Below are 24,542 nucleotides of genomic sequence, written 5' to 3' on the forward strand. Positions count from 1 at the left end.
TAAAGAATTTGGTCTCTGTGTGAAAAGATGCATTTTTCTTAAAGGTCTAATAAACAAACTACAACTTGCACCCACTCAGTAGTTGCTGGTGTCTCAGAATATGTGCATAGTTAAAAACAAACAATTTGATAATGAAAGTAAATTGGAAAGTCTCTTAAAACAGCATGCTCTATCTTAATCATTAAAAGTATAATTCTGACTTTAGAGTCCCTTTCTTGACATCTAACTACTGTCACTGATATATATATATATATATATAGTTACAAAATTGAAAGTGGCAATTGTCTTCCCCTTCCCTGCTGATGTGTATTAAATGGCTTACAAGGTACTTCATTTACCTTTATTTTGTCATTTGGGTTAATTTTGCCTTTTGAAATCACCACAAATAGTGAAAATTTCAGTCCTAGAAAAGCTATACAAAAAAGTATAAGCACCACAAATCGGTATTCCTGCTTAAAATTAGTTAACTCGTTTCAGTTGCTGGCCTGATCACATTCTCCCTTTAATGTCTTGTTTCTTTTCAAAATAATCTGGGCACTATGCAACTTTGCTCAGAAAGGCCCACATATTGCATTCAGCACCCATGTCCATGCCAAAGACCATCCAGACCATGCCTATGGGAGAACATCCCTGCCCAGGATGGCTCAGAATCCAAACAGAAATTTAAATAACTTTTGAATAGTTAAAATAAAATTTTGTTGTTTAACCAAAAAGAGGATATTCCAAAATGTACATCACTTTTTTTCCCATTCTAAGCATGTGCAAATGATCATAGTGGTTACATGTATATGAGTCTGTGGTTGGTTGACAGAGGGGACAGTGAAATTAAATTAAACTTTTAAATCTAATGATTGTTTAAAATTTAAAGTAGATATTATTGCATTGTCTTTCTGCTAAGTATGTTCACGTAAGTAGCCTTTTTCTTATGTATTAGATATACACGCATATTCTTTCACCTATTCAAATCAGGGGTATGTCCTAATAAACAATAGCAATTGGATATAAAATAATAGAATGAGCGAATCAGACTCATCTAAGGCCCTTTTAGGAACGACCCTGACGTTCCTCCAATGAACGTTTGCCCTGAGGAAGCCCCAATGACGCCATAGTCACGTGGGGGGTGAAAGGCGTGTCGGCAGTGACGTATCCTGTGCGAGTGTCACAGCACTTTACCTGAAACGTTTGGTTTACAGCGGACACCGTGTGCAACGGAAACAAAGAAAAATATGAAGCGCTTGGTTGTTTGCGGGGTTCTTGAACTTGCAAAACCAAAAAAGGCTCATCTGCAGAGGATTGTTTCTCCGTTTGCCGACTGGATAACATCTCTTTGTTTGTCTATTTCCCAGCTGGGTGTATAAGACAGAAGATAAGCGTTGGAAGTGGTAACTACTAATACCTATCGTCACCTGTTTAAGGGGCATATCTATCAAGCTCCGGATAGAGCTTGAGGCCCCGTGTTTCTGGGGAGCCTGCAGGCTCGCCAGAAACACCAGTTATGAAGCAGCGGTCTAAAGACCGCTGCTCCATAACCTGTCCGCCTGCTCTGAGCAGGCGGACAGACATCGCCGCAATTCAACCCGATTGAGTACGATCGGGTTTATTGACACCCCCTGCCGGTGGCCGAGTGGGAGCTGCTGGTGCAATGCTGAATAGGGAGAGCGTATTGCTCTCCGTATTCAGCGAGGTCTGGCGGACCTGATCCGCACTGTCGGATCAGGTCCGCCAGACTTTGATAAATAGAGGCCTAAGGTGGAACTTACACACTGATACATGTGAACAGCTTAACTTTCCATACGCTGGACTGTCATGACACACTTTAACCCATGTAATAATTGTGCGCATGGGAATAGACATATGTAATTGTTTTCAAAGCTGTACCAACTTTTTTATGATAGTACCCTGACTTTACTGGGGTTGTACATAGATCCTATGTATACATTAATTTTCATGACACTGGATACTATGGGTCTGTAGTGGTGCCCTCTGAATTAGGTGTTGTACACTCCCCTTGCCAGGGTACATCCATTTAAATTTTCATACATGTATAACATTTGTGCACAGTTTATGAGCATAGATCCTCACGGTTCACCATGGTAACCAGATTTTCGCCAGAGAAGCAAAGTTACCCTCTGGTGGAGGTGTTGCCCTTGTAAATCTGTGGTTTATCCTAATTACCGTATAATGATATTTACTTATGTCTTTATTTTCATGAATGTAATGGTGAACCCTAGTTATCAATATTTATTTCCAAAACAAGCATAGAACCTCAAGGATCACTATGGTGGCTCATTTTCCGCTTTAATTGCGAAGCCACCCTCTAGTGGAGGTGTTGCTTTGTTTATAGGGTTTAATCTCATCATTTGTGTTTACAGGTATAACTGACCACTCATATATTGTGGTATTTAATGATGTTACTACGGTTCATCTATTGGTTTAAATGAATTTGTAATTCAATACTCTTGATGTATACATTTGAGAAACTGGGCACTGTAGTCATCATGATTATACTAGCTATGACGTTTTTGCTTTTTTCTTAAAGAATAAAAATTGGTGTGCTGAAATCCCTGTCTTGAAAGTAGTTACTTATTAGGTGTCTACTTGTTCTCTCTTACTTTTGAAATTTTGAACTATGAATTTTTAAGGGTCTGCACACAAATTCCCTATAAAGGGTATTCTATATTCACTAGACATTTTTTGAGTCCTTCTGGATTGAACAACTGTATTTCTCCCTAACCCATTTAATTAACTTTCTAATTTACTCCTATTATCATTTTTTCTTTGTTCTCTTGGTATCTTTATTTGAAAAAGCAAGAATGTAAGCATAAGAGCCGGCCCATTTTGGTTCAGAACCTGGGTAGCACTTTCTGATTGGTATCTAAATGTAGCTAAGGTAGATTATAGGAGTAAATTAGAAAGTTGCTTACATTTGCCTGCTCTTTCTGAACCATGAAAATGTAATTTTGACTAGACTATTCCTTTAATTACCATATTCTACTGTTTTAATGTTCATTTAATGAACAATTAAAATATGTCCCCCTTTTTAGTGGTATCAATTAATTTGCTATAATCAGGTTGCTTTTCCTTGTGACTAATAAGTCATTTAATACTTTTATACTGTAATACACCCTGCCAATGGTACACACAATTATTTCCCTTTCAGAAAGATAAAAATCAGACAGGCGTGGGAACAAAAACAATATCACAATATGCTAACTTGTTCTCAATGAGACTGAATGACGGCTTCTCAGTGCAGTGTCAGACTGCTGCACTGAAATAACTAGAATATGATTGTGTACACAGCAATTTATCGTACTATAAAACACAGTAATTACATCAAATATCATGTTTTATAACAATTCAAAACAGGATGTCTATAAAGACCTTGTTTTAATAAATTCACTTCTACAAAAGATCTGCAAAATGCAAGTGTGGGGTTTACTCAAGATTTATGTAAGATTATTAAAGGGACAGGATACCCAAGTATTAAATGACATGAAACTGATGCAGCATAGCTGTACAAAGACAACTAAAAAGTATCAGATAAACATCTCAGTATGCAAAAGGTAAATATTTTACCTCATCATTTTCTTAACAGCCATATTCCATTGTAAAGGGACTTTAAGCAACCAATGATGATGCGACTACCAGGACTTGCAGGGAAACATGCATATGGCTTGTGCAGGCACAGTCCCTTTATTTCCCTCCTCAGTTTAAGGAAACTATGGCCTAGATTTGGAGTTTTGTCGGTAAAGACCCGCGTAGCTAACGCCGGCTTTTTTTTTTTGGCCGCACCATAAAAATAACTCTGGTATTGAGAGTCCACATAAAGGCTGCGTTAGGCTCCAAAAAAGGAGCGTAGAGCATATTTAACGCAGCTTCAACTCTCGATACCAGAGTTGCTTACGCAAGCGGCCAGCCTAAAAAACGTGCTCGTGCACAATTCTCCCATAGAAAACAATAGGGCTGTTTGAGCTGAAAAAAACCCTAACACCTGCAAAAAAGCCGCGTTCAGCTCCTAACGCAGCCCCATTGTTTGCTATGCGGAAACACTTCCTACGTCTGCACCTAACACTCTAACATGTACCCCGAGTCTAAACACCCCTAACCTTACACTTATTAACCCCTAATCTGCGGCCCCCGCTATCACTGACCCCTGCATATTATTATTAACCCCTAATCTGCCGCTCCGTAAACCGCCGCTACTTACATTATCCCTATGTACCCCTAATCTGCTGCCCCTAACATCGCCGACCCCTATATTATATTTATTAACCCCTAATCTGCCCCCCACAACGTTGCCTCCACCTGCCTACACTTATTAACCCCTAATCTGCCGACCGGACCGCACCGCTACTATAATAAAGTTATTAACCCCTAATCCGCCTCACTAACCCTATAATAAATAGTATTAAACCCTAATCTGCCCTCCCTAACATCGCCGACACCTAACTTCAAACATTAACCCCTAATCTGCCGACTGGAGCTCACCGCTATTCTAATAAATGTATTATTTAATTGTATTTATTTGTAGGAATTGTATTTAATTAATTTATTGATAGTGTAGTGTTAGGTTAATTGTAGGTAATTGTAGGTAGTTTATTTAATTAATTTATTGATAGTGTAGTGTTAGGTTTAATTGTAACTTAGGTTAGGATTTATTTTACAGGTAATTTTGTAATTATTTTAACTATTTTAGCTATTAAATAGTTCTTAACTATTTAATAGCTATTGTACCTGGTTAAAATAAATACAAAGTTACATGTAAAATAAATATAAATCCTAAAATAGCTATAATATAATTATAATTTATATTGTAGCTATATTAGGATTTATTTTACAGGTAAGTATTTAGCTTTAAATAGGAATAATTTATTTAATAAGAGTTAATTAATTTCGTTAGATTTAAATTATATTTAACTTAGGGGGGTGTTAGTGTTAGGGTTAGACTTAGCTTTAGGGGTTAATACATTTATTAGAATAGCGGTGAGCTCCAGTCAGCAGATTAGGGGTTAATGTTTGAAGTTAGGTGTCGGCGATGTTAGGGAGGGCAGATTAGGGGTTAATACTATTTATTATAGGGTTAGTGAGGCGGATTAGGGGTTAATAACTTTATTATAGTAGCGGTGCGGTCCGGTCGGCAGATTAGGGGTTAATAAGTGTAGGCAGGTGGAGGCGACGTTGTGGGGGGCAGATTAGGGGTTAATAAATATAATATAGGGGTCGGCGGTGTTAGGGGCAGCAGATTAGGGGTACATAAGGATAACGTAGGTGGCGGTCGGCAGATTAGGGGTTAAAAAAATGTAATCGAGTGGCGGCGATGTGGGGGGACCTCGGTTTAGGGGTACATAGGTAGTTTATGGGTGTTAGTGTACTTTAGAGCACAGTAGTTAAGAGCTCTATAAACCGGCGTTAGCCCAGAAAGCTCTTAACTACTGACTTTTTTCCTGCAGCTGGAGTTTTGTCGTTAGATGTCTAACGCTCACTTCAGACATGACTCTAAATACCGGAGTTAGAAAGATCCCATTGAAAAGATAGGATACGCAATTTACGTAAGGGGATCTGCGGTATGGAAAAGTCGCGGCTGAAAAGTGAGCGTTAGACCCTATTTTGAGTGACTCCAAATACCGGAGTTAGCCTAAATCCAGCGTTAGGAGCCTCTAACGCTGGTTTTCACGGCTACCGCCAAACTCCAAATCTAGGCCTATGAAATCTCGCAAGATTATGGTGAAATCCTACAAAATCACAGTAAAGCAGTGTGATTTTAGCAAAAAATTTTTTTACCATGCAGATGACAGTAAAAAAGAATAGCTGGATCAAGTGCTTACTCTGGTAAGCTGCAGAAATTTTGAGGTAAAATAATTCTAGTTTTTCACAGAAATGCCCAAGTGATATTTTTGTTGTCAGATTTTCACAGTTATGCTGCCTCATTTTCATGTGATTTAACATTTGGGTATCATGCCCCTTTAATAACCTTATTATTATTATTATTAATAATAAGTGATTTGGCATAAGGTTAACAGCCTCTTTAATTGTTTATTTGTTGTCATTTGTTGTTATTTTATTTTCTAGGTAATAGTCCCTACATTATATGGAAACATGCCCATATTATGTCATGCTTTGTTTCTAATCTCTCTTGAAAACCGTATGCTCTTAAATAAGTTACTATCTGTACCTGCATACACCAAAATAAATGTCTACATTTATCCATCTATCAAGCAGTCACAATAACTTTTGCCTTGTCCTCCCTTAAAGGGACAATTAACAAAATTATAAAATAAAAAAGCACAGAGGCCCCTATAAAATTTGGATATAATCCTTAGGAGCCAGCCGATCCAATTGAATGTACATTATTTGCATACAAAGTATTGCAAGTAGAAGAGCTCATCTCATGATGTATCACTATGTAATTATATAGTCTGGTGAATAGTAACATTTGGCAGAAAAAAATCTACTGCTTGAAATTCAGAGTAAGTCTTATTGCATTATTTTTATATTATCAGTTAGTTGTCCTTTAAAGGGACATTATACACTCATTTTTTCTTTGCATAAATGTTTTGTAGATGATCTATTTATATAGCCCATAAAGTTTTTTTGTTTTTTTAACTGTATAGTTTTGCTTATTTTTAAATAGCATTGCTCTGATTTTCAGACTGCTAACCAAGCCCCAAAGTTTTATAAGAATACCGTCAGCTACCTTCTCCAGTTTGCTCCTGTTTGTGTAAAGAGTCTTTTCATATGCAAAAGAAGGGGGAGGGTCTTATTTCCCACTTGCAGTGGGCTTTCCGGCTGCCTTTTCAACAGAGCTAAACTGAGATCTTCTAAGTACGTTTTTAAACAGTTTTATATTGGATTTTTATATCAGTATCTGTGCATCTTATTTTTTATAGTAGTGTTTATTACATGCAGTTATAGAAAAATGAGTGTATGCTGTCCCTTTAATATAGTGGGAATAGATAGGGTTTATAGTGGTGGTGTAACCTGTGGTATGTCTAAGGCAGCAAGATTTGAAGATTCACAGTGTATAAGGATAACACTGGTATTTCATATTTGTTTAAAATATTTTTTTTTATCTCCTACACATATTTATGTTGCTTATCAGTATGTGGGAAGTGTAATTGTTTTATCAAATAAATGCTGGTATGTAGATCTAGAAATTGTATTTACTGTATCCCATAAATATATCAATGCACTCTGACTCCTAAAAAATCCGTTCACCATATTTCATTATTTTATGATTTACCTCACTCACACAAACAGAACTGCAATTCATATACAACATATAAAAGTAAAAATAGGTGATGATAATATTTTTCTTAAGTTATCAGAAGATTTGTTTTAAATTGTTACTCACAAAAAGTCATTTGTTTGAATATTGTTGCAAAACCAATGACTGGTGGTCATTAGGAAGCGTTGTCTCACAATGTACTTACCGTTATCTTCAACAACAAAGTAGAAAATATCATTTGTTGCATTTTGTTTTTCTCGTAAGACATAGCAGATCTTCATGTCATCGATGTCCGCTGAGTAAGTAATAAAGAAAAAGTTGTTATGGGATTTATAATAAAAATAAAATAGACATTTAATGTTACAGAGATATAAACATCAGGTTTGAAAATTAAATTATGCCTTTGTTTTCATTTAGTTTAGAACTGCCATCATAGTAAAACTGACACTGATTCAATCAGCAGCACAACTCAGCTGTACATCTAGCGCTGCTAACTGGATCAGCAACACTTTTTTCGTTTGAGACCAGCAGTTCTCTGCAGCTCCAGAGCGGCACTTTACCTATGTCTTTAACCCCTTCACAGGGGTTAAAGAAATAAATTTGCAAGGCTGATAGAGATAAATTTGCATGCTCTAACAAATGAGAACTTGTATATTTTTCTCCTATACTGGCCTTTAACTAAACCTTTTATTGTGCCAAAAATGTTTGAAACATACTCAAGTGCTGCTCTTTCAAACAAAAATAATGATAGATAGATAGATAGATAGATAGATAGATAGATAGAACACAAAAAGTCACTTAAAAGTGGACATAAAATACCTTCTAATTACAAAGCTTTTTTTTTGTCTTGCAGCAGATTAAATGGATATGAAACCCATTTTTTTTAATTCAGGATTACAGAATATAATTTTAAACAACTTTTCAATTTACTGCTATTTTCTACTTTGCTTCATTCTCTTGGTATCCTTTGTTGACAAAGCAGCAGCGCACTACTGGAAGCTAGCTGAACACATTGGGTGAGCCAGTAACATTGGGGATTAATGTGCAGCCACCAATCAGCCGCTTCTGAGCCTACATAGGTATTCTTTTCAACAAAGTAGATCAAGAAAAAATAGATAAAATAAGTAAATTGGAAAAATGTTTATAATAACATGCTCGATCTGAATCATAAAATAAAGACATGTGTTTCATGTCTCTTTAACATATCAGCCAATTATGAAAACGTTATTAATATATACATATTGTATATGTCCCACACAACTTGCAGTAACTAGAGGAGCCACTTTGGGTTTGTTACTAGAGTAGACCAGTCTCGCCAATTTTCAGTGCACTATCTCTTCTGGTGAGGCCAATAAGAAACAGATACATAGCAAGTTTATGCATGTGACGTCTACACTTCCAATTCTTAGAATTGGAAAACCCACAATTCATATGTTTTTATTTCAGAAAAAAAGTGGAAATAAATAATGAATATATGGTGCAAAGTTTTTTCTACATATAATTATAGATTTAATACTACAATCTCAAGGTGGTTTATGTTTCTTTAAAGGGATATGAATGCAATGCAATAACTTTACATTTTGATACTTAACAAAGTTGATATTCACCATAGTGAAATATAACATTACTTTGCAGAAATATTTGACATTTCTTTGGGACAATCTAAGGGCTAGATTCTAAAACTGGAGACACTTGCACAGTGTCATTCTTTTGCCCTAACAAATATTTAGGAGCAGGCTACCATAAAAATAATTGCTCATGAACCAGATTGTCTGATTGGTTGCAGTGTTAAAAGTCTGTTTTTGATTGGGAAAAAGAGTAACAGCAGGGGGCTGGAGGCTGTAAGTAAGTGGTAAGTGGCAAACTTAATTTAAAGCAGTGGTCTCAAAGTACTAGCAACCCTCAAGATAGTTTAATCTGGCCCTCAATTGTTTATTAGGTAAACTATTAATTTGTCCCCATCAATTTTTTAGGGTTCTAAGAGGTGTAACAAGTTTATGTTCTATAACGGCACTCACAAGATAAATATAAAGACAAGCACGCAGTGTCCAGTGTAGACTCCCATTATGCACTGCTAGGATAAATGTCACTTTTATTCAGTTCCAGAATGATCACTTCACTTGGCACTCACAAGATAAATATACGCTGTGTATGTATATTGTGGACTATAACTCCTACCCTACACTACTACTTGGGTAAATGTCACTTCCAGTTTCTATTATATCCAGTTCCAGAGCACTAATTCTAATCAAATGATCCCCATGGCAGAAGAACACTTGGTCATTGGCCCCCGGGGACAATACGCTTGATACCCTTGATTTAAATCATGCCTGGACAAAACAGGGATATGAAAAATGCTTTGTACTGGTGTCCTCTTAGGGAAATTGAAGTGATGCATTTACTTAAATAGGCCCTTTAAAGGGACAATAAACACCATGTAATTACAAGACAATTCTGTTGTGTTGCTATAGAATGACATATCAACCAAGTGTTTGTTCATGTTTTTAAAACAAATTAACATCCTTTTTACTGCAATTATTTTTCAGTATAGTCAAACTTCACCAACCATTTGCCTCATTTAGCTGGGCTTTAGTCCACAAACAGCAAGGCTAGCCACTGTCATAAAGTAAGTATAAAATATATTGTTTTACAGTTGTTATCTGATAAAGCCAATTATGGACATATATGGAGCAGAGTTAGCCTTGAGAAGTCAACAGGGTGTATTTCAAGTTCAATCAAATGGAAATTGCTGTTTTTTTCCAATTAAGTAATACAATATATTGGAAAGTTTCATTATGCATAAGAAACATTTTATATTAAAATATTCAAGGTGTTTACTCTTTCTTTAAAGGACAACTAAACACAAATTGTAAACTTCATGATTTTAAACCTTCATATCTGAGAATAATTTTGCAATAAAAACTGCAGCTTTATTTTGTCTTACAAGTATATCGTTTTATGTTTATTTATTTCCCTGATTTCCATGTCCCCCAGAACAAAAGAATCCTTGCTAACCAATCACAAACTAATATTCATATATGGGGCGGTTTATCAAGGGCCGAATGGCCACTGATACCCCTGTTTCCGCACAAGCCTTCAGGCTCGCTGGAAACAGCAGTTAAGAAGCAGCGGTCTTAAGACTGCTGCTCCTTAACTAGTCCACCGCCTCTGAGGCTGCAGACATCAATCAACCCAATCGGATACAATAGGGTTGATTGACACCCCCTGCTAACGGTCGATTCACCAGAACTGCTTGTGCAATGATAAATGCAGATTCAGCGATGTCTGTCGGAAATGATCCGCTGAGTGGATCAAGTTGGACAGACACATGATAAATCGGCCCCATAGTATGAACTCTGTTTGCACATGTGCAGTTGAGAAAGACTGGAGAAGCCTACCCTTATCTCTTCCATTAAAAAGTGAATGTAAAGTTTGCGGAATGAGTGCCCGGTTTTTAAAAATCCTATTAAAAACAGGGGCACTTTCATTCATCAAAATTTACTTTTCACTAGTTTTGTTAAAACACTTACCTTTTCTTCTTGAAAGCCGCTCCAGCACATCCCCAGCCCGTCGCAAGCTTCTTCATACGTCAGCAATGACGATTCCAGCATCCTCCAATCACAGCTTCCCCCCCTGGGGGAATCATTGCCTAAAGCAATGCCGTAATTGGAGGAAGGCTGGTATCGTCATTTCTGATGTAGCAAGAGGCATGTGAGGGGCGGGGGAAGCGCTGGAGCATCTGTCACAAAGAAAAGGTATTTTAACAAAACCCGTGAAATGTAAAGTTTGATGAATGAAAGTGCCACTGTTTTTAATAGGATTATTAAAAACCGGGCACTGGTTTATTAAAATTTACATTCACTTTAAGGTGGTTTAGCAATGATTTAACTTAGTTACTTACTATTGCAAAGAATTATTCTCATATCATGATTGTAGATGCAAAACTGATAATCCACCTTTTACAAACATGTGACTGCTGAGAAACTTGGGGGGGGGGGTGAAGTAAACAAAAGCTTGCATAAATTGCCTGAAAGTATTAAAGTGATGGTAAATCCTAGCAATTCTGAAATGCTAGGATTTACCTTTGGAACAAATAAACTGGACTTTCATTCATGAAGCATAAAATACTTCATGCTGAAAGCTCCTTTATTTGTTCCAAGTGATTGCCGCTCTGAGCTGCTAAGACAGCCCACCGGCAGAATGCTATCTACACTATCTGTCAGAGAGGTGACTTTTCCACCTCTTAGCTAATAGCATTGGCTAAGCCCAATTTCCTGCAATGCTATTGGCTAAGAGGTGGAAATGTCACCTCTCTGCCAGATAGCGTAGATAGCGTTCTGCCGGTGGGCTGCCATAGCAGCTCAGAGCGGCAATAACTTGGAACAAATAAAGGAGCTTTCAGCATAAAGTATTTTATACTTCATGAATGGAAGACCCCTTTATTTGTTCCAATGGTAAATCCTAGCGTTTCAGAAATGCTAGGATTTACCATCACTTTAACCCAAACCTCCCAGGGAGAAAATAAAACAAACACATATTTTAGAAGTATGTTACAGCAAAATGTAGCAAAATAAATAACAAATTCATATTGCAATAATGTTTCACTTGCAATAATGAAACATTTTATGTGTTGTTGACATATCAAGTTTAATGGCCCTTTAAGATTGTATATATATTTTTAAACTAGAGTAATGGAAGAGCTTAATTAAACGCTTGGTTCTTACCTACCATAAGAATCTATCACCGAGATTACGAGTTTTGCGTTAACAGGGGTGCGTTGCTAACGAGCATTTTTTTTCAACGCTCCCTTAAGACAACTCTGGTATTACGTTTTTTTTTTAAACCCGGCGTTAGCCACAAAAAGGTGGGCGTAGAGCAAAATTTAGCTCCACATCTCACCTCAATACCAGCGTTGCTTACAGTAGCGGTAGGCTGGCAAAACGTGCTCGTGCACGATTTCCCCATAGGAAACAATGGGGCAGATTCAGCTGAAAAAAACCCTAACACCTGCAAAAAAGCAGCGTTCAGCTCCTAACGCAGCCCCATTGATTCCTATGGGGAAATAAAAGTTATGTTTACACCTAACACCCTAACATGAACCCCGAGTCTAAACACCGCTAATCTTACACTTATTAACCCCTAATCTGCCGTCCCGACATCGCCGACATCTGCATTATATTTTAATCCATAATCTGCCGCTGCGGGCACCGCCGCCACCTACATTATCCCTATGAACCCCTAATCTGCTGCCCCTAACATCGCTGACACCTACATTATATTTATTAACCCCTAATCTGCCCCCCAACGTCGCCGCTACTATATTAAATTTATTAACCCCTAAACCTAAATCTAAACCTAAGTCTAACACCCCCCTAATTTAAATATAATTTTAATACAACAAAATTAAATTATTACAATTAAATAAATTAATCCTATTTAAAACTAAATACTTACTTATAAACCCTAAACTAGCTACAATATAACTAATAGTTACATTGTAGCTAGCTTAGGGTTTATATTTATTTTACAGGCAACGTTGTATTTATTTTAACTAGGTAGAATAGTTATTAAATACTACTAAAACAACATCATTAAATTAATTTACTAAATTACCTACAATTAAATACAATTAAATTAAATAAACTAAAGAACAAAAACAAACAAACACTAAATTACAGAAAATAAAAAAAGAATTACAATTTCTCTTATAAGAAGTATCGAGTCCACGGATTCATCCTTACTTGTGGGATATTCTCCTCCCCTACAGGGAGTGGCAAAGAGAGCACCCACAGCAGAGCTGCCTATATAGCTCCCCCCTTAGCTCCACCCCCTAGTCATTCTCTTTGCCTACTCTAAGTAACTAGGAAGTGCAGAGGGAGTGTGGTGACAAAAATGTTAGTTTTTTATTTGTCAAGCAAAAGTTTGTTATTTAAAATGGTGCCGGTGTGTACTATTTACTCTTTGGCAGAAAAGAGATGAAGATTTCTGCAATCAGGATTATGATCTTAGCACTTTGTAACTAAGATCCACTGCTGTTCTCACAAGGGCTGAAGAGTACGGGAAAACTTCAGTTGGGGGAACGGTTTACATGCTAAGCTGCATATGAGGTATGTTCAGCCTATATTTTTCTAGACAGACTGTGTTTATTCTAGAAAAGGCTGGCAATATCCCCATGAGGGAAGGGTAAGCTGAATTCAGACACTTGGATAGGAATTTCAGCTTGCTTGAAGGGCTCATTTGTTACTGGTGACACTGTTAGGAAAAAACGTTTTTTGTTTGTTCAGTAAATGATGCAATTATAACGTTTTTTGGAGGGACTAAAGGGGTCATTGTGGCTTGTGTTAGGGTTTTTTAACCCACATGGTTAATTAAGAGACACTCAGGTGTTTTTCTAATAGGCCTCAAAACATCGAGTGAGGTGGGAGGGGCCTATTTTCGCGCCTCAGTTGCGCAGTTTCTTTTCCTTAGAGACATCCAACTGCTTCTCTAGAGGTTTCTGCTGAGTTTGAGGGCAGTAAAGGAGGTTTTTTCCCCACAAATCGTTCTGAAGGGCAGGTAGGCGCCACAGCAGAGCTGTGGCAAGGTGCTGAAAGTCTTTTTTACCGGTTTTGACATTTTTTTCAATTCGGTTTTGCCATTAAGGGGTTAATTGTTTATTTGCATAGTTGTGAAAAGTTACTAAGGCTGTAAGATACTACTGTAAAAATTTTGTTAAGTTTACTGCTTTTTTACACTGTTTTGCAGAACCTGTGCAGCTTTTTTTCTCTTAAAGGCACAGTACCGTTTTATTTCTAAGTGTTATTTACTTTGATTACAGTGTTTTCCAAGCTTGCTTGTTACATTACTAGCCTGTTTAACATGTCTGACACCAAGGAAAATCCTTGTTCAATATGTTTGGAAGCCATTGTGGAACCCCCTCTTAGAATGTGTCCCAATTGTACTGATATGTCTATAAATTATAAAGAACATACAGGGAGTGCAGAATTATTAGGCAAATGAGTATTTTGACCACATCATCCTCTTTATGCATGTTGTCTTACTCCAAGCTGTATAGGCTCGAAAGCCTACTACCAATTAAGCATATTAGGTGATGTGCATCTCTGTAATGAGAAGGGGTGTGGTCTAATGACATCAACATCCTATATCAGGTGTGCATAATTATTAGGCAACTTCCTTTCGTTTGGCAAAATGGGTCAAAAGAAGGACTTGAGAGGCTCAGAAAAGTAAAAAATAGTGAGATATCTTGCAGAGGGATGCAGCACTCTTAAAATTGCAAAGCTTCTGTAGCGTGATCATCGAACAATCAAGCGTTTCATTCAAAATAGTCAACAGGGTCGCAAGAAGCGTGTGGAAAAACCAAGGCGCAAAATAACTGCCCATGAACTGAGAAAAGTCAAGCGTGCAGCTGCCAAGATGCCACTTGCCACCAGTTTGGCCATATTTCAGAGCTGCATCATCACTGGAGTGCCCAAAAGCACAAGGTGTGCAATACTCAGAGACATGGCCAAGGTAAGAAAGGCTGAAAGACGACCACCACTGAACAAGACACACAAGCTGAAACGTCAAGACTGGGCCAAGAAATATCTCAAGACTGATTTTTCTAAGGTTTTATGGACTGATGAAATGAGAGTGAGTCTTGATGGGCCAGATGGATGGGCCCGGGGCTGGATTGGTAAAGGGCAGAGAGCTCCAGTCCGACTCAGACGCCAGCATGGTGGAGGTGGAGTACTGGTTTGGGCTGGTATCATCAAAGATGAGCTTGTGGGGCCTTTTCGGATTGAGGATGGAGTCAAGCTCAACTCCCAGTCCTACTGCCAGTTTCTGGAAGACACCTTCTTCAAGCAGTGGTACAGGAAGAAGTCTGCATCCTTCAAGAAAAACATGATTTTCATGCAGGACAATGCTCCATCACATGCGTCCAAGTACTCCACAGCGTGGCTGGCAAGAAAGGGTATAAAAGAAGAAAATCTAATGACATGGCCTCCTTGTTCACCTGATCTGAACCCCATTGAGAACCTGTGGTCCATCATCAAATGTGAGATTTACAAGGAGGGAAAACAGTACACCTCTCTGAACAGTGTCTGGGAGGCTGTGGTTGCTGCTGCACGCAATGTTGATGGTGAACAGATCAAAACACTGACAGAATCCATGGATGGCAGGCTTTTGAGTGTCCTTGCAAAGAAAGGTGGCTATATTGGTCACTGATTTGTTTTTGTTTTGTTTTTGAATGTCAGAAATGTATATTTGTGAATGTTGAGATGTTATATTGGTTTCACTGGTAAAAATAAATAATTTAAATGGGTATATATTTGTTTTTTGTTAAGTTGCCTAATAATTGTGCACAGTAATAGTCACCTGCCCACACAGATATCCCCCTAAAATAGCTAAAACTAAAAACAAACTAAAAACTACTTCCAAAAATATTCAGCTTTGATATTAATGAGTTTTTTGGGTTAATTGAGAACATGGTTGTTGTTCAATAATAAAATGAATCCTCAAAAATACAACTTGCCTAATAATTCTGCGCTCCCTGTATATTAGCACTTAAAAATAGAGCAATAGATGATTCTCAGTCAGAAGTAAATGAGGGTTCACCATCTAGCTCTCCCCAAGTGTCACAACCAGTAACGCCCGAACAAGTGACGCCAAATACCTCTAGTGCGTCACATTCATTTACTTTACAAGACATGGCCACAGTTATGAATACAACCCTCACTGAGGTTTTAGCCAAACTGCCTGGTTTACAAGGAAAGCGGGACAGCTCTGGGTTAAGGAAAAATGCTGAGCTGTCTCACGCTTTAGTAGCTGTATCTGATATGCCCTCACAATGCTCTGAAGGGGCGAGGGTTTTGTTATCTGAGGGAGAAATTTCTGATTCAGGAAAGACGCTTCCTCAGACAGATTCTGATATGACGGCCTTTAAATTTAAGCTTGAACACCTCTGCTTATTGCTTAGGGAGGTATTAGCAACTCTAGATGATTGTGACCCTATAGTGGTCCCAGAGAAATTGTGCAAAATGGATAGATACTTAGTTTACACTGATGTTTTTCCAGTCCCTAAGAGGATTGTGAATATTATTGCTAAGGAGTGGGATAGACCAGGTATTCTGTTCACTCCCCCTCCTGTTTTTAAGAAAATGTTTCCCATATCTGATACCATAAGGGTCTCATGGCAGACAGTTCCTAAGGTGGAGGGAGCTATTTCTACTCAGTCTAAGCGTACAACTATACCTATCGAGGACAGTTGTGCTTTCAAAGATCCTATGGATAAAAAATTAGAGGGTCTCCTGAAGAAAATTTTTGTACATCAAGGTTTTTCTCTCCAACCTATTGCGTGCATTGTTCCTGTAATGACTGCAGCTGCTTTCTGGTTTGAGGCTCTAGAAGAGGCTCTTCAAATGGAGACTCCAATAGAGGAAACTATGGACAGAATTAAGGCACTTAAGTTGGCTAATTCTTTTATTACAGATGCTGCTTTTCAAATGGCTAAATTAACGGCAAAGAATTCAGGTTTTGCCATTTTAGCACGCAGGGCGTTATGGCTTAAGTCCTGGTCTGCTGATGTGTCATCTAAATCTAAACTTTTGAACATTCCTTTCAAAGGTAAGACCCTATTCGGGCCTGAACTGAAGGAGATTATTTCAGACATCACTGGAGGGAAAGGTCATGCCCTCCCTCAGGATAGATCAAATAAGATGAGGGCCAAACAAAATCATTTTCTTTCCTTTCGGAACTTTAAGAGTGGTCCCGCTTCAGCTCCCTCTTCTACAAAGCAAGAGGGGAATTTTGCCCAATCCAAGTCAGTCTGGAGACCTAACCAGGCTTGGAACAAGGGTAAACAGGACAAAAAGCCTGCAGCTGCCTCTAAGACAGCATGAAGGGGTAGCCCCCGATCCGGGACCAGATCTAGTAGGGGGCAGACTCTCTCTCTTCACTCAGGCTTGGGCGAGAGATGTTCAGGATCCCTGGGCTTTAGAAATTGTGCCCCAGGGATATCTTCTGGAATTCAAGGGCTCCCTTCCAAGGGGGAGATTTCACATTTCTCGATTGTCTGTAAACCAGACAAAGAGAGAGGCATTCTTACGCTGTGTAGAAGACCTACATACCATGGGGGTAATTTGCCCAGTCCCAAAGGAGGAACAGGTGCTAGGGTTTTATTCAAACCTGTTTGTGGTTCCCAAGAAAGAGGGAACTTTCAGACCAATCTTGGATCTCAAAATTCTAAACAAGTTCCTCAAAGTGCCATCATTCAAGATGGAGACTATTTGGACTATTCTACCTCTGATCCAGCAGGGTCAATATATGACTACCGTGGACTTAAAGGATGCGTATCTACACATCCCTATTCACAGAGATGATCATCAATTCCTCAGATTCTCCTTTCTAAACAGACATTACCAGTTTGTGGCCCTTACCTTTGGGTTGGCCACGGCTCCCAGAATTTTCACAAAAGTGCTAGGGTCCCTTCTGGCGGTTCTTTGACCATGGGGCATAGCAGTGGCACCTTATCTAGATGACATCTTAATTCAGGCGTCGACTTTCCAGCTAGCCAAGTCTCACACAGACATCATGTTGGCTTTTCTGACATCTCACGGATGGAAGGTGAACATAAAAAAGAGTTCTCTCTTCCCTCTTACAAGAGTAAGTACTGAGTCTATCAGGGACTCTGATAGACTCGGTAGAAATGAAAATAGAATGCGATATAGGATCTCAATCCTATTGGCTGATTGAATCAGCCAATAGGATTTTTCCTACCTTAATTCCGATTGGCTGATAGAATCCTATCAGCCAATCAGAATTCAAGGGACCCCATCTTGGATGATGTCATTTAAAGGAACCTTCATTCATCTGGAGTAATCAGAAGAAGAGGATGCTCTGCGTTGGCTGGCTTTAAGATGGACCCGCTCCGCTCCGGATGGTTGAAGATAGAAGATGCCGTCTGGATGAAGCCTTCTGCCCGTCTGGAGGTCCTCTTCTGCCCGGATCAGATGAAGACTTCTGCCCCTCTGGAGGACCACTTGTGCCTGGCTGGGTGAAGACGGCTCAAGGTAGGGTGATCTTCAAGGGGGTAGTGTTAGGTTTTATTAAGGGGGGATTGGGTGGGTTTTAGAGTAGAAGACAAGAGATTTGTTATAGATACAAGTACTCTTTTCTCTAATAAGCTACCCCAAATGGTGAGTAGATCTCCTAACTACTGACCTATAAAAGGAAAAAGTGAAAAAATACAAGTATAGGGTAGCGCTAAAAAAGCATAGAGATAAGGACAATTATTTAAATGCAATTATATGCAAATATAGTAGAATGCAATTATAAGTGTACTTTTAAATATCAGTGATAAGTGCTAGTTTGGGGCAAAAAAATCTTAGAGGAAACTAATAATTCAAATCCAGTTAGTGTAGAAATATATTTCAATTAGTTTGTACAGGAAGCAAAATAACCAGTAATAAGTGTCTACTAAAAACATGAAATGTAATTGTAAAGAGATAATGAATGCCAAGTGTAAACAACGATTTATGTGATACGTGAAACTAAGTAATCAGTGATCAGTGCTTGACTTGCGCTCAAAAGGATGTCTAAAAGAAAAATAAATCCTAAATATAAAATAATCCTAAAGAAAATGCATCCTATAAATTCATGTAAGGAATAAATAAAGTTCATATGTGAATACAGTGACTAAATAAAACACATGTGTAGTTTCCAATATAATATGTGATCGTATGTGCAGTGATTATTGTTTAAAAATTCATTTGAGACAATAAATGTATATCAATAAATTGAGTAGCAGAAAATTAAATAGATAACTTTTATGTGAACATTTGATTATATTAAAAAACAAAGTAAGATGCCGGCATCAGATTAAATGAATAATATGACAATAATACATACAATTATGCAATAGTAGATAAAAACATTAGTACATGGATAAAGGGCTAAAAGGTCATGAAAAAATTGGAATGTCCATAACTATGCTGGCACGGAGAACACAAGGAAATTGATTAGAAGTTCCATATGGGTGATTACAATGTTACCGTGATTCCAGCGTTACCGTTACTCCAGGTGTTAGCGGTCTCAACAAAATGGAAATGTCTTTCTTGCGTTTTCTGGAAATCTACCAGTGGTTGGACTCACGGAGGACAATTCCAAAGTTGTAGGTGTAGTGGGTAGATGATGGGACCGAGATATCTGTTGTGGCAATGTGATACCGATGCAAACTTTGGTTCTCGGTCCTACTACCTGTTCCGGTGTTAGAGGTCAGGATCTGAGTTCAGAATGTGGATCCTGCAGGATCCCAGTAAATTTCTGGAAATCTACCAGTGGTTGGACTCACGGAGGACAATTCCAAAGTTGTAGGTGTAGTGGGTAGATGATGGGACCGAGATATCTGTTGTGGCAATGTGATACCGATGCAAACTTTGGTTCTCGGTCCTACTACCTGTTCCGGTGTTAGAGGTCAGGATCTGAGTTCAGAATGTGGATCCTGCAGGATCCCAGTAAATTGCAAATGCAGTTAAGTTTAAGATGTGTACTTCACGCTAATAGATCCTGGGTAAGGAATTAAGCATATGTAGTTGCTTTAGAAAATGTAAGCGGCTCGATGCACCTTACCTACTAGTAGCGACTTCAGCAAACTTTCAGTTAACTTTCAGTTGAAAATGAGCAAATCAACACATTTCAGCCCTGTAGGCCTTTATCAAGATGCTCATTCAATACAGATCAAGTTTTAAATACCCTGTGGTTTCACCTCATAGGTTAATTTCGCTCTCAGTGGGTGTAACTCTTCAAAGTGTTCTCCGTTGGTGATACTAATTTAAAAACTAGTGACATGATAGAAAAGTTTTTACAAGACAACAATGTTAGAAAAATCAACTTAACTTATATACATAAAGATAAAGGACAAATTAAATGAATAAATTAAATGAATCCAAATTGATTCAGACAGATAGATTACATTGCACAGATGACTGTCACGATATGTAAATATCTAGTATTTACCAGTCATAATCATTGGGGTATATTTGGCTATGTGCATTTTTGTTTCTACAAGCGTGCTCTGTAGCGTGGTTATATGTTTAACCTATATTCTTTACTATAATAGCAGGAAACTATAAAGTTGTTACAAATATAAAGTTGTTATAATAGCAGGAAACTATAAAGTTGTTACAAATGTGTCAAATGTATATTTTATTTCTAACACATCTAACTATAAGTATCGAAACTTGTGTATATATAGAAGAAAGAGTTTTTTGTTATTTTTTAATTCATATTTATATTCCCTATTTTTTATTTTTCATTTCCTTTATTAAAATCTAATCTAACCTTTAAAAATGCAATAGTGTTGTATATAATAATTAATTAGGTATGTGTGTTTATAAAAGATGCATGTGTTGTATATATATTAGTTTATAATGACACCATAGATATATGTATATGCACATACATATATATATATAACCACATTTGTAGGATAAAAATAATCAAAATAAAATAAAAAAAATTCCTATGTAAATGAATATTATAAGAGTGAATATTATAAAAGTGATTGATATAAATAAGTTTTATAAAAATGAATCTTCAAAAATTAATGTTGTAAAAGAATAATCTTCAAAATGTGATATTATGAAAAAATGATATTTTGTAAATTTTTTAAAAAAAGTTTATTTGTAAAAAATTAATTTTATAAGAAACTCTAAGGAACATGATCCTCAGAAATTGCAGTTATTATTATCCATATATAGATAGTTATAAATATTTTTTGAGTATTTTTAAAGTGTGGATGTTACACGATTTTATGATACTGGGTTTCTAATTTATACAACATATGATAAATGAGTGAATTCAGGTCCAATTCTGAATTGAGACCATATGGGTGCAGGGTATTATAATGAAATATGAATTCAGCTTATTTTTTCATTAACAGTGTGTTCATATTACCTCCCCTCTTACCTAAGGTCAGTTTTTTTATACCCAGGCTTTAAAATGTTTTAGATTTCCCTGATGTATTTCTTTGAAGTGTGAATAGAGTTTAGTGTCTGAGGATTCATGTTCGATTTTTAGAATGTGTTCGCGTATCCTGTCTTTTAGCATTCTACTTGTTTGTCCAAAATAAAGGAAATTACAAGAACACTGAATACAGTAGATAACATTTTTATCAGTGCATTTAATCAGTTCTTTTATTATGGTGTAATATCCTGTATTTGGTGATTTTAATTCTTTTAATTTAGTGCTATGTTGGCAAGATTTGAATGTATTGCACGGAAAATATCCGATTAGTTATTTGCCTTTAAGGTCTCTATCATTGGTTTGTTTTTCTTTTTTGTATTCACTCAGTGACAGTATAGTTTTTAAATTTCTAGCTTTTTTGTAGATAATATCGGGTTGATTTTTTAAGTTATGGCCTAAAATATGGTCTTGTTTTAAAAGGTGCCAATGTCTTGATAAGGATCTTTTAATTTCTAGATGTTGCGAACTATAGTCAGTGATAAAAGGTATAAACAGGTCCTCTGAGTCAGATTTCTTATAAGTGTTGTTCGTGTTATATTTTCCCTCCTTTTTCTTGGGTATCAGTAGTCTGTCTCTGTCTATATTTGCTACTTCTTTTTGTGTTTTTTCAATTATTTTTTGGTCATAGCCTTTTTCTATAAATCTAGCAGTGAGAATGTCTGATTGTGTTTGATAGCAATCTGAGGAGGTGCAGTTTTTCTTTATCCTCATAAATTTACTTTTAGGTATATTGGATTTCCATTGTGTTAGGTGACAGCTTTCAAAATGTATATAGTTATTTGCGTCAATGTCTTTAAAACAGGTTCTGGTTATTATTTGATTGTTCTTGACTTCGACCTCAATAGCTAAAAAATGTATTTTATTACTACTGTATTCATGGGTGAAGGAAATTCCTAGATCGTTAGTGTTCATATCGATCATGAAAGAATCAAGTAGTTCAATGTCTCCTTTCCACACTATGAAGATATCATCAATGTATCTGCAATAGAGCACAAGGATCGCCCCCCATGGGCCGTCATTAATAAAGATGTTTTCAAAATGGCCCATGAACAAATTAGCATAGCTAGGGGCGAACCTTGTGCCCATCGCAGTACCCTTAACTTGCAAATATATTTCCTCATTAAATAAAAAACTATTGTTAGAAAGAATGAACTTTATGCAATCCAAAATAAACTTATTCTGTGTAGATGGAAGTTCATTGTCCTTATCCAGATATGTTTTCACTGCAGTTATACCTAAGTTATGTGAAATGTTGGTATAAAGTGAATTCACATCGCATGTGACTAGGATGTAATTCTTCTGCCAGATTAAATTCTTAATGGAATTTAGAAAATGTGTCGAATCCCTCAGATAAGATTTTACGTTTATCACATATTTCTGTAGGAAGAAGTCTACGTACTGAGAAAGACTAGAGGTGAGAGAACCTATCCCTGATATTATGGGACATCCAGGAGGTCTAGTTCAATGCTTATGGACTTTGGGTAAAAAGTAGAATGTGGGGGTCTTTGGATGAGTCATAGACAAAAATTATATTTCAGATTGATTGATAATCCCTTCTAATCTGGCATTTTTGAGGAGGGTATCTAGTTGCTGCGTTTGTTTTTTTAAGGATTCATTGTTAGTTTGATGTATGTAGTTCTATCGTTCAAAAGTCTATTTGCTTCTTCTAGATAATAGCTTGTGTCCATGACAACAATGCCTCCACCTTTGTCTGCTGGTTTTATCACTATCTGTTTGTTGTTTTTAAGTTCATTAAGTACCTGAGTTTCTTTTTTAGTTAAATTATTCCTTATTATTTTAGATTGACCTAATGACTTAAGGTCCTTCTTGATGTTTTGTTCATAGAGTTTGATATGTTCACTTTTTCCATTAATTGGGTAGAAGCTAGATTTGGGTTTGTAGTTTGTATGAATATAGTTGTCTTTTACAAGTGTTGGTTTATATTGTGTGGGGTTCTTAAGGAAGTATCTTTTCAATGTTAATTTGCGTATGAATTGATTAATATTGATTAATGTCTCGAACTTATTAAATTTACAAGAAGGAGCAAAGGTGAGGCCTTTATTCAAAATGTCCTCTTGTTTCTCATTCAGGATGGTTTTACTAATGTTAAAAATACTGGATTTTATTGTTGTTGTCTTTTTACTGTTTTGTTTAGAGGTTCCTCTCCCTCTTCTACCTCTAGTCTTCTTTTGTTTTGTGTATTTCTTTGTGTTTTTACAGGTTCCTGAAGGTCTTTTGATGTCCTCGCTCTTGCGGGGGAATTGCCTAAAAAAGTAGTCTTTTTGGGGGTGGAATCTTGGGTATTGCTGTCAAAATTTCTCAGATTTGTGTGAACTTTATTTCTATGTTGTTGTGGTGTATATTGGAGAGGTTCAAATCTATTCCTTAAAGGGACCCTCCAATTATGGTTGGAATGGTCTCTATGGTGGAAATTTCCTCTTTGATTGTGTTTATAGTCATTATGATAAAGGTTTTTTTCAGTTTGGTAGTTGTAGTTATAATATCTTTTGCTATCATTATTATATTTATTTCCATAGGTTTCATTAGCATAAGGTTGATCATAGTGATACTGTGAATATGTGTGTTTATTTCTGACATTGTAATTACCTTGTCTGTTCTGGTGAGGTTTGTAGTGGGACCTATTGCCATTGGGACCTATGGATGGATGATGGTTCTGATGTCTATCTCTATATGTGTCATAGTGGTTATTTCTATTCCAATGTGAATCTCTTTTTATTGGGGTATAGTCGTGTTGTTCATTCCTATTATGCTTTCCCACTGTTTTAGTATTATATTCTCTCCAACTTGGTTTTGGATAATTATTTTCTGTCTTATAGTAATGACCATTGTTCTGTTCTCTATCCGACTTTGAATTTTCTATTTCATTTGTGTGAGAGGCTGTATTGTGGGCCTTGTTATATGATTTATTACAATTTTTACTAAAGATAGATGCAAGATCTTTCCTAGAAGTTGATAAGGTGGAGTCAACTATAATTTCTTCATGTTCATTATGTGGGTTATCTTCATTAGGGGTGTTATTTTCCTCCACTTTTTTATAATCTTCTAAATCTCTATTGAACTTAGAGTTTTTTTGTGTAATGATATTTTCTTTTTGTTCTGAAAGTTTTTTTTTAACAATCTCTAATTGTGTATTCTTCATTAATACCTAAACTGTTAAGTTTATTTTGAGATGTTTCAATCTCTTTTTGAATATCTGCCAGGTGTATTTGTCTAGCTTTGACTATAATTTTCATAAGTCCTATGGAGGCAGTTTCTAATATTTCAAACCAATCATTAGACAGTGTGTCTGGTAGAG

The 24,542-nt window shown here is 36.8% G+C and overlaps 1 protein-coding gene across 1 annotated transcript in view; it reads right to left on the minus strand.

Moving 5' to 3' along the window:
* FREM2 (FRAS1 related extracellular matrix 2) overlaps positions 1 to 24,542 on the minus strand; it is a 305,213-nt gene that overhangs the window by 262,144 nt on the left and 18,527 nt on the right. The window contains exon 2 of the mRNA XM_053708413.1: positions 7,431 to 7,520. Within this exon, the coding sequence (XP_053564388.1) occupies positions 7,431 to 7,520 (90 nt within the window). The remainder of the gene's footprint in view (positions 1 to 7,430; positions 7,521 to 24,542) is intronic.

This window comes from Bombina bombina, chromosome 3, assembly GCF_027579735.1.
Source record: "Bombina bombina isolate aBomBom1 chromosome 3, aBomBom1.pri, whole genome shotgun sequence".
Taxonomy (NCBI): Eukaryota; Metazoa; Chordata; class Amphibia; order Anura; family Bombinatoridae; genus Bombina; species Bombina bombina.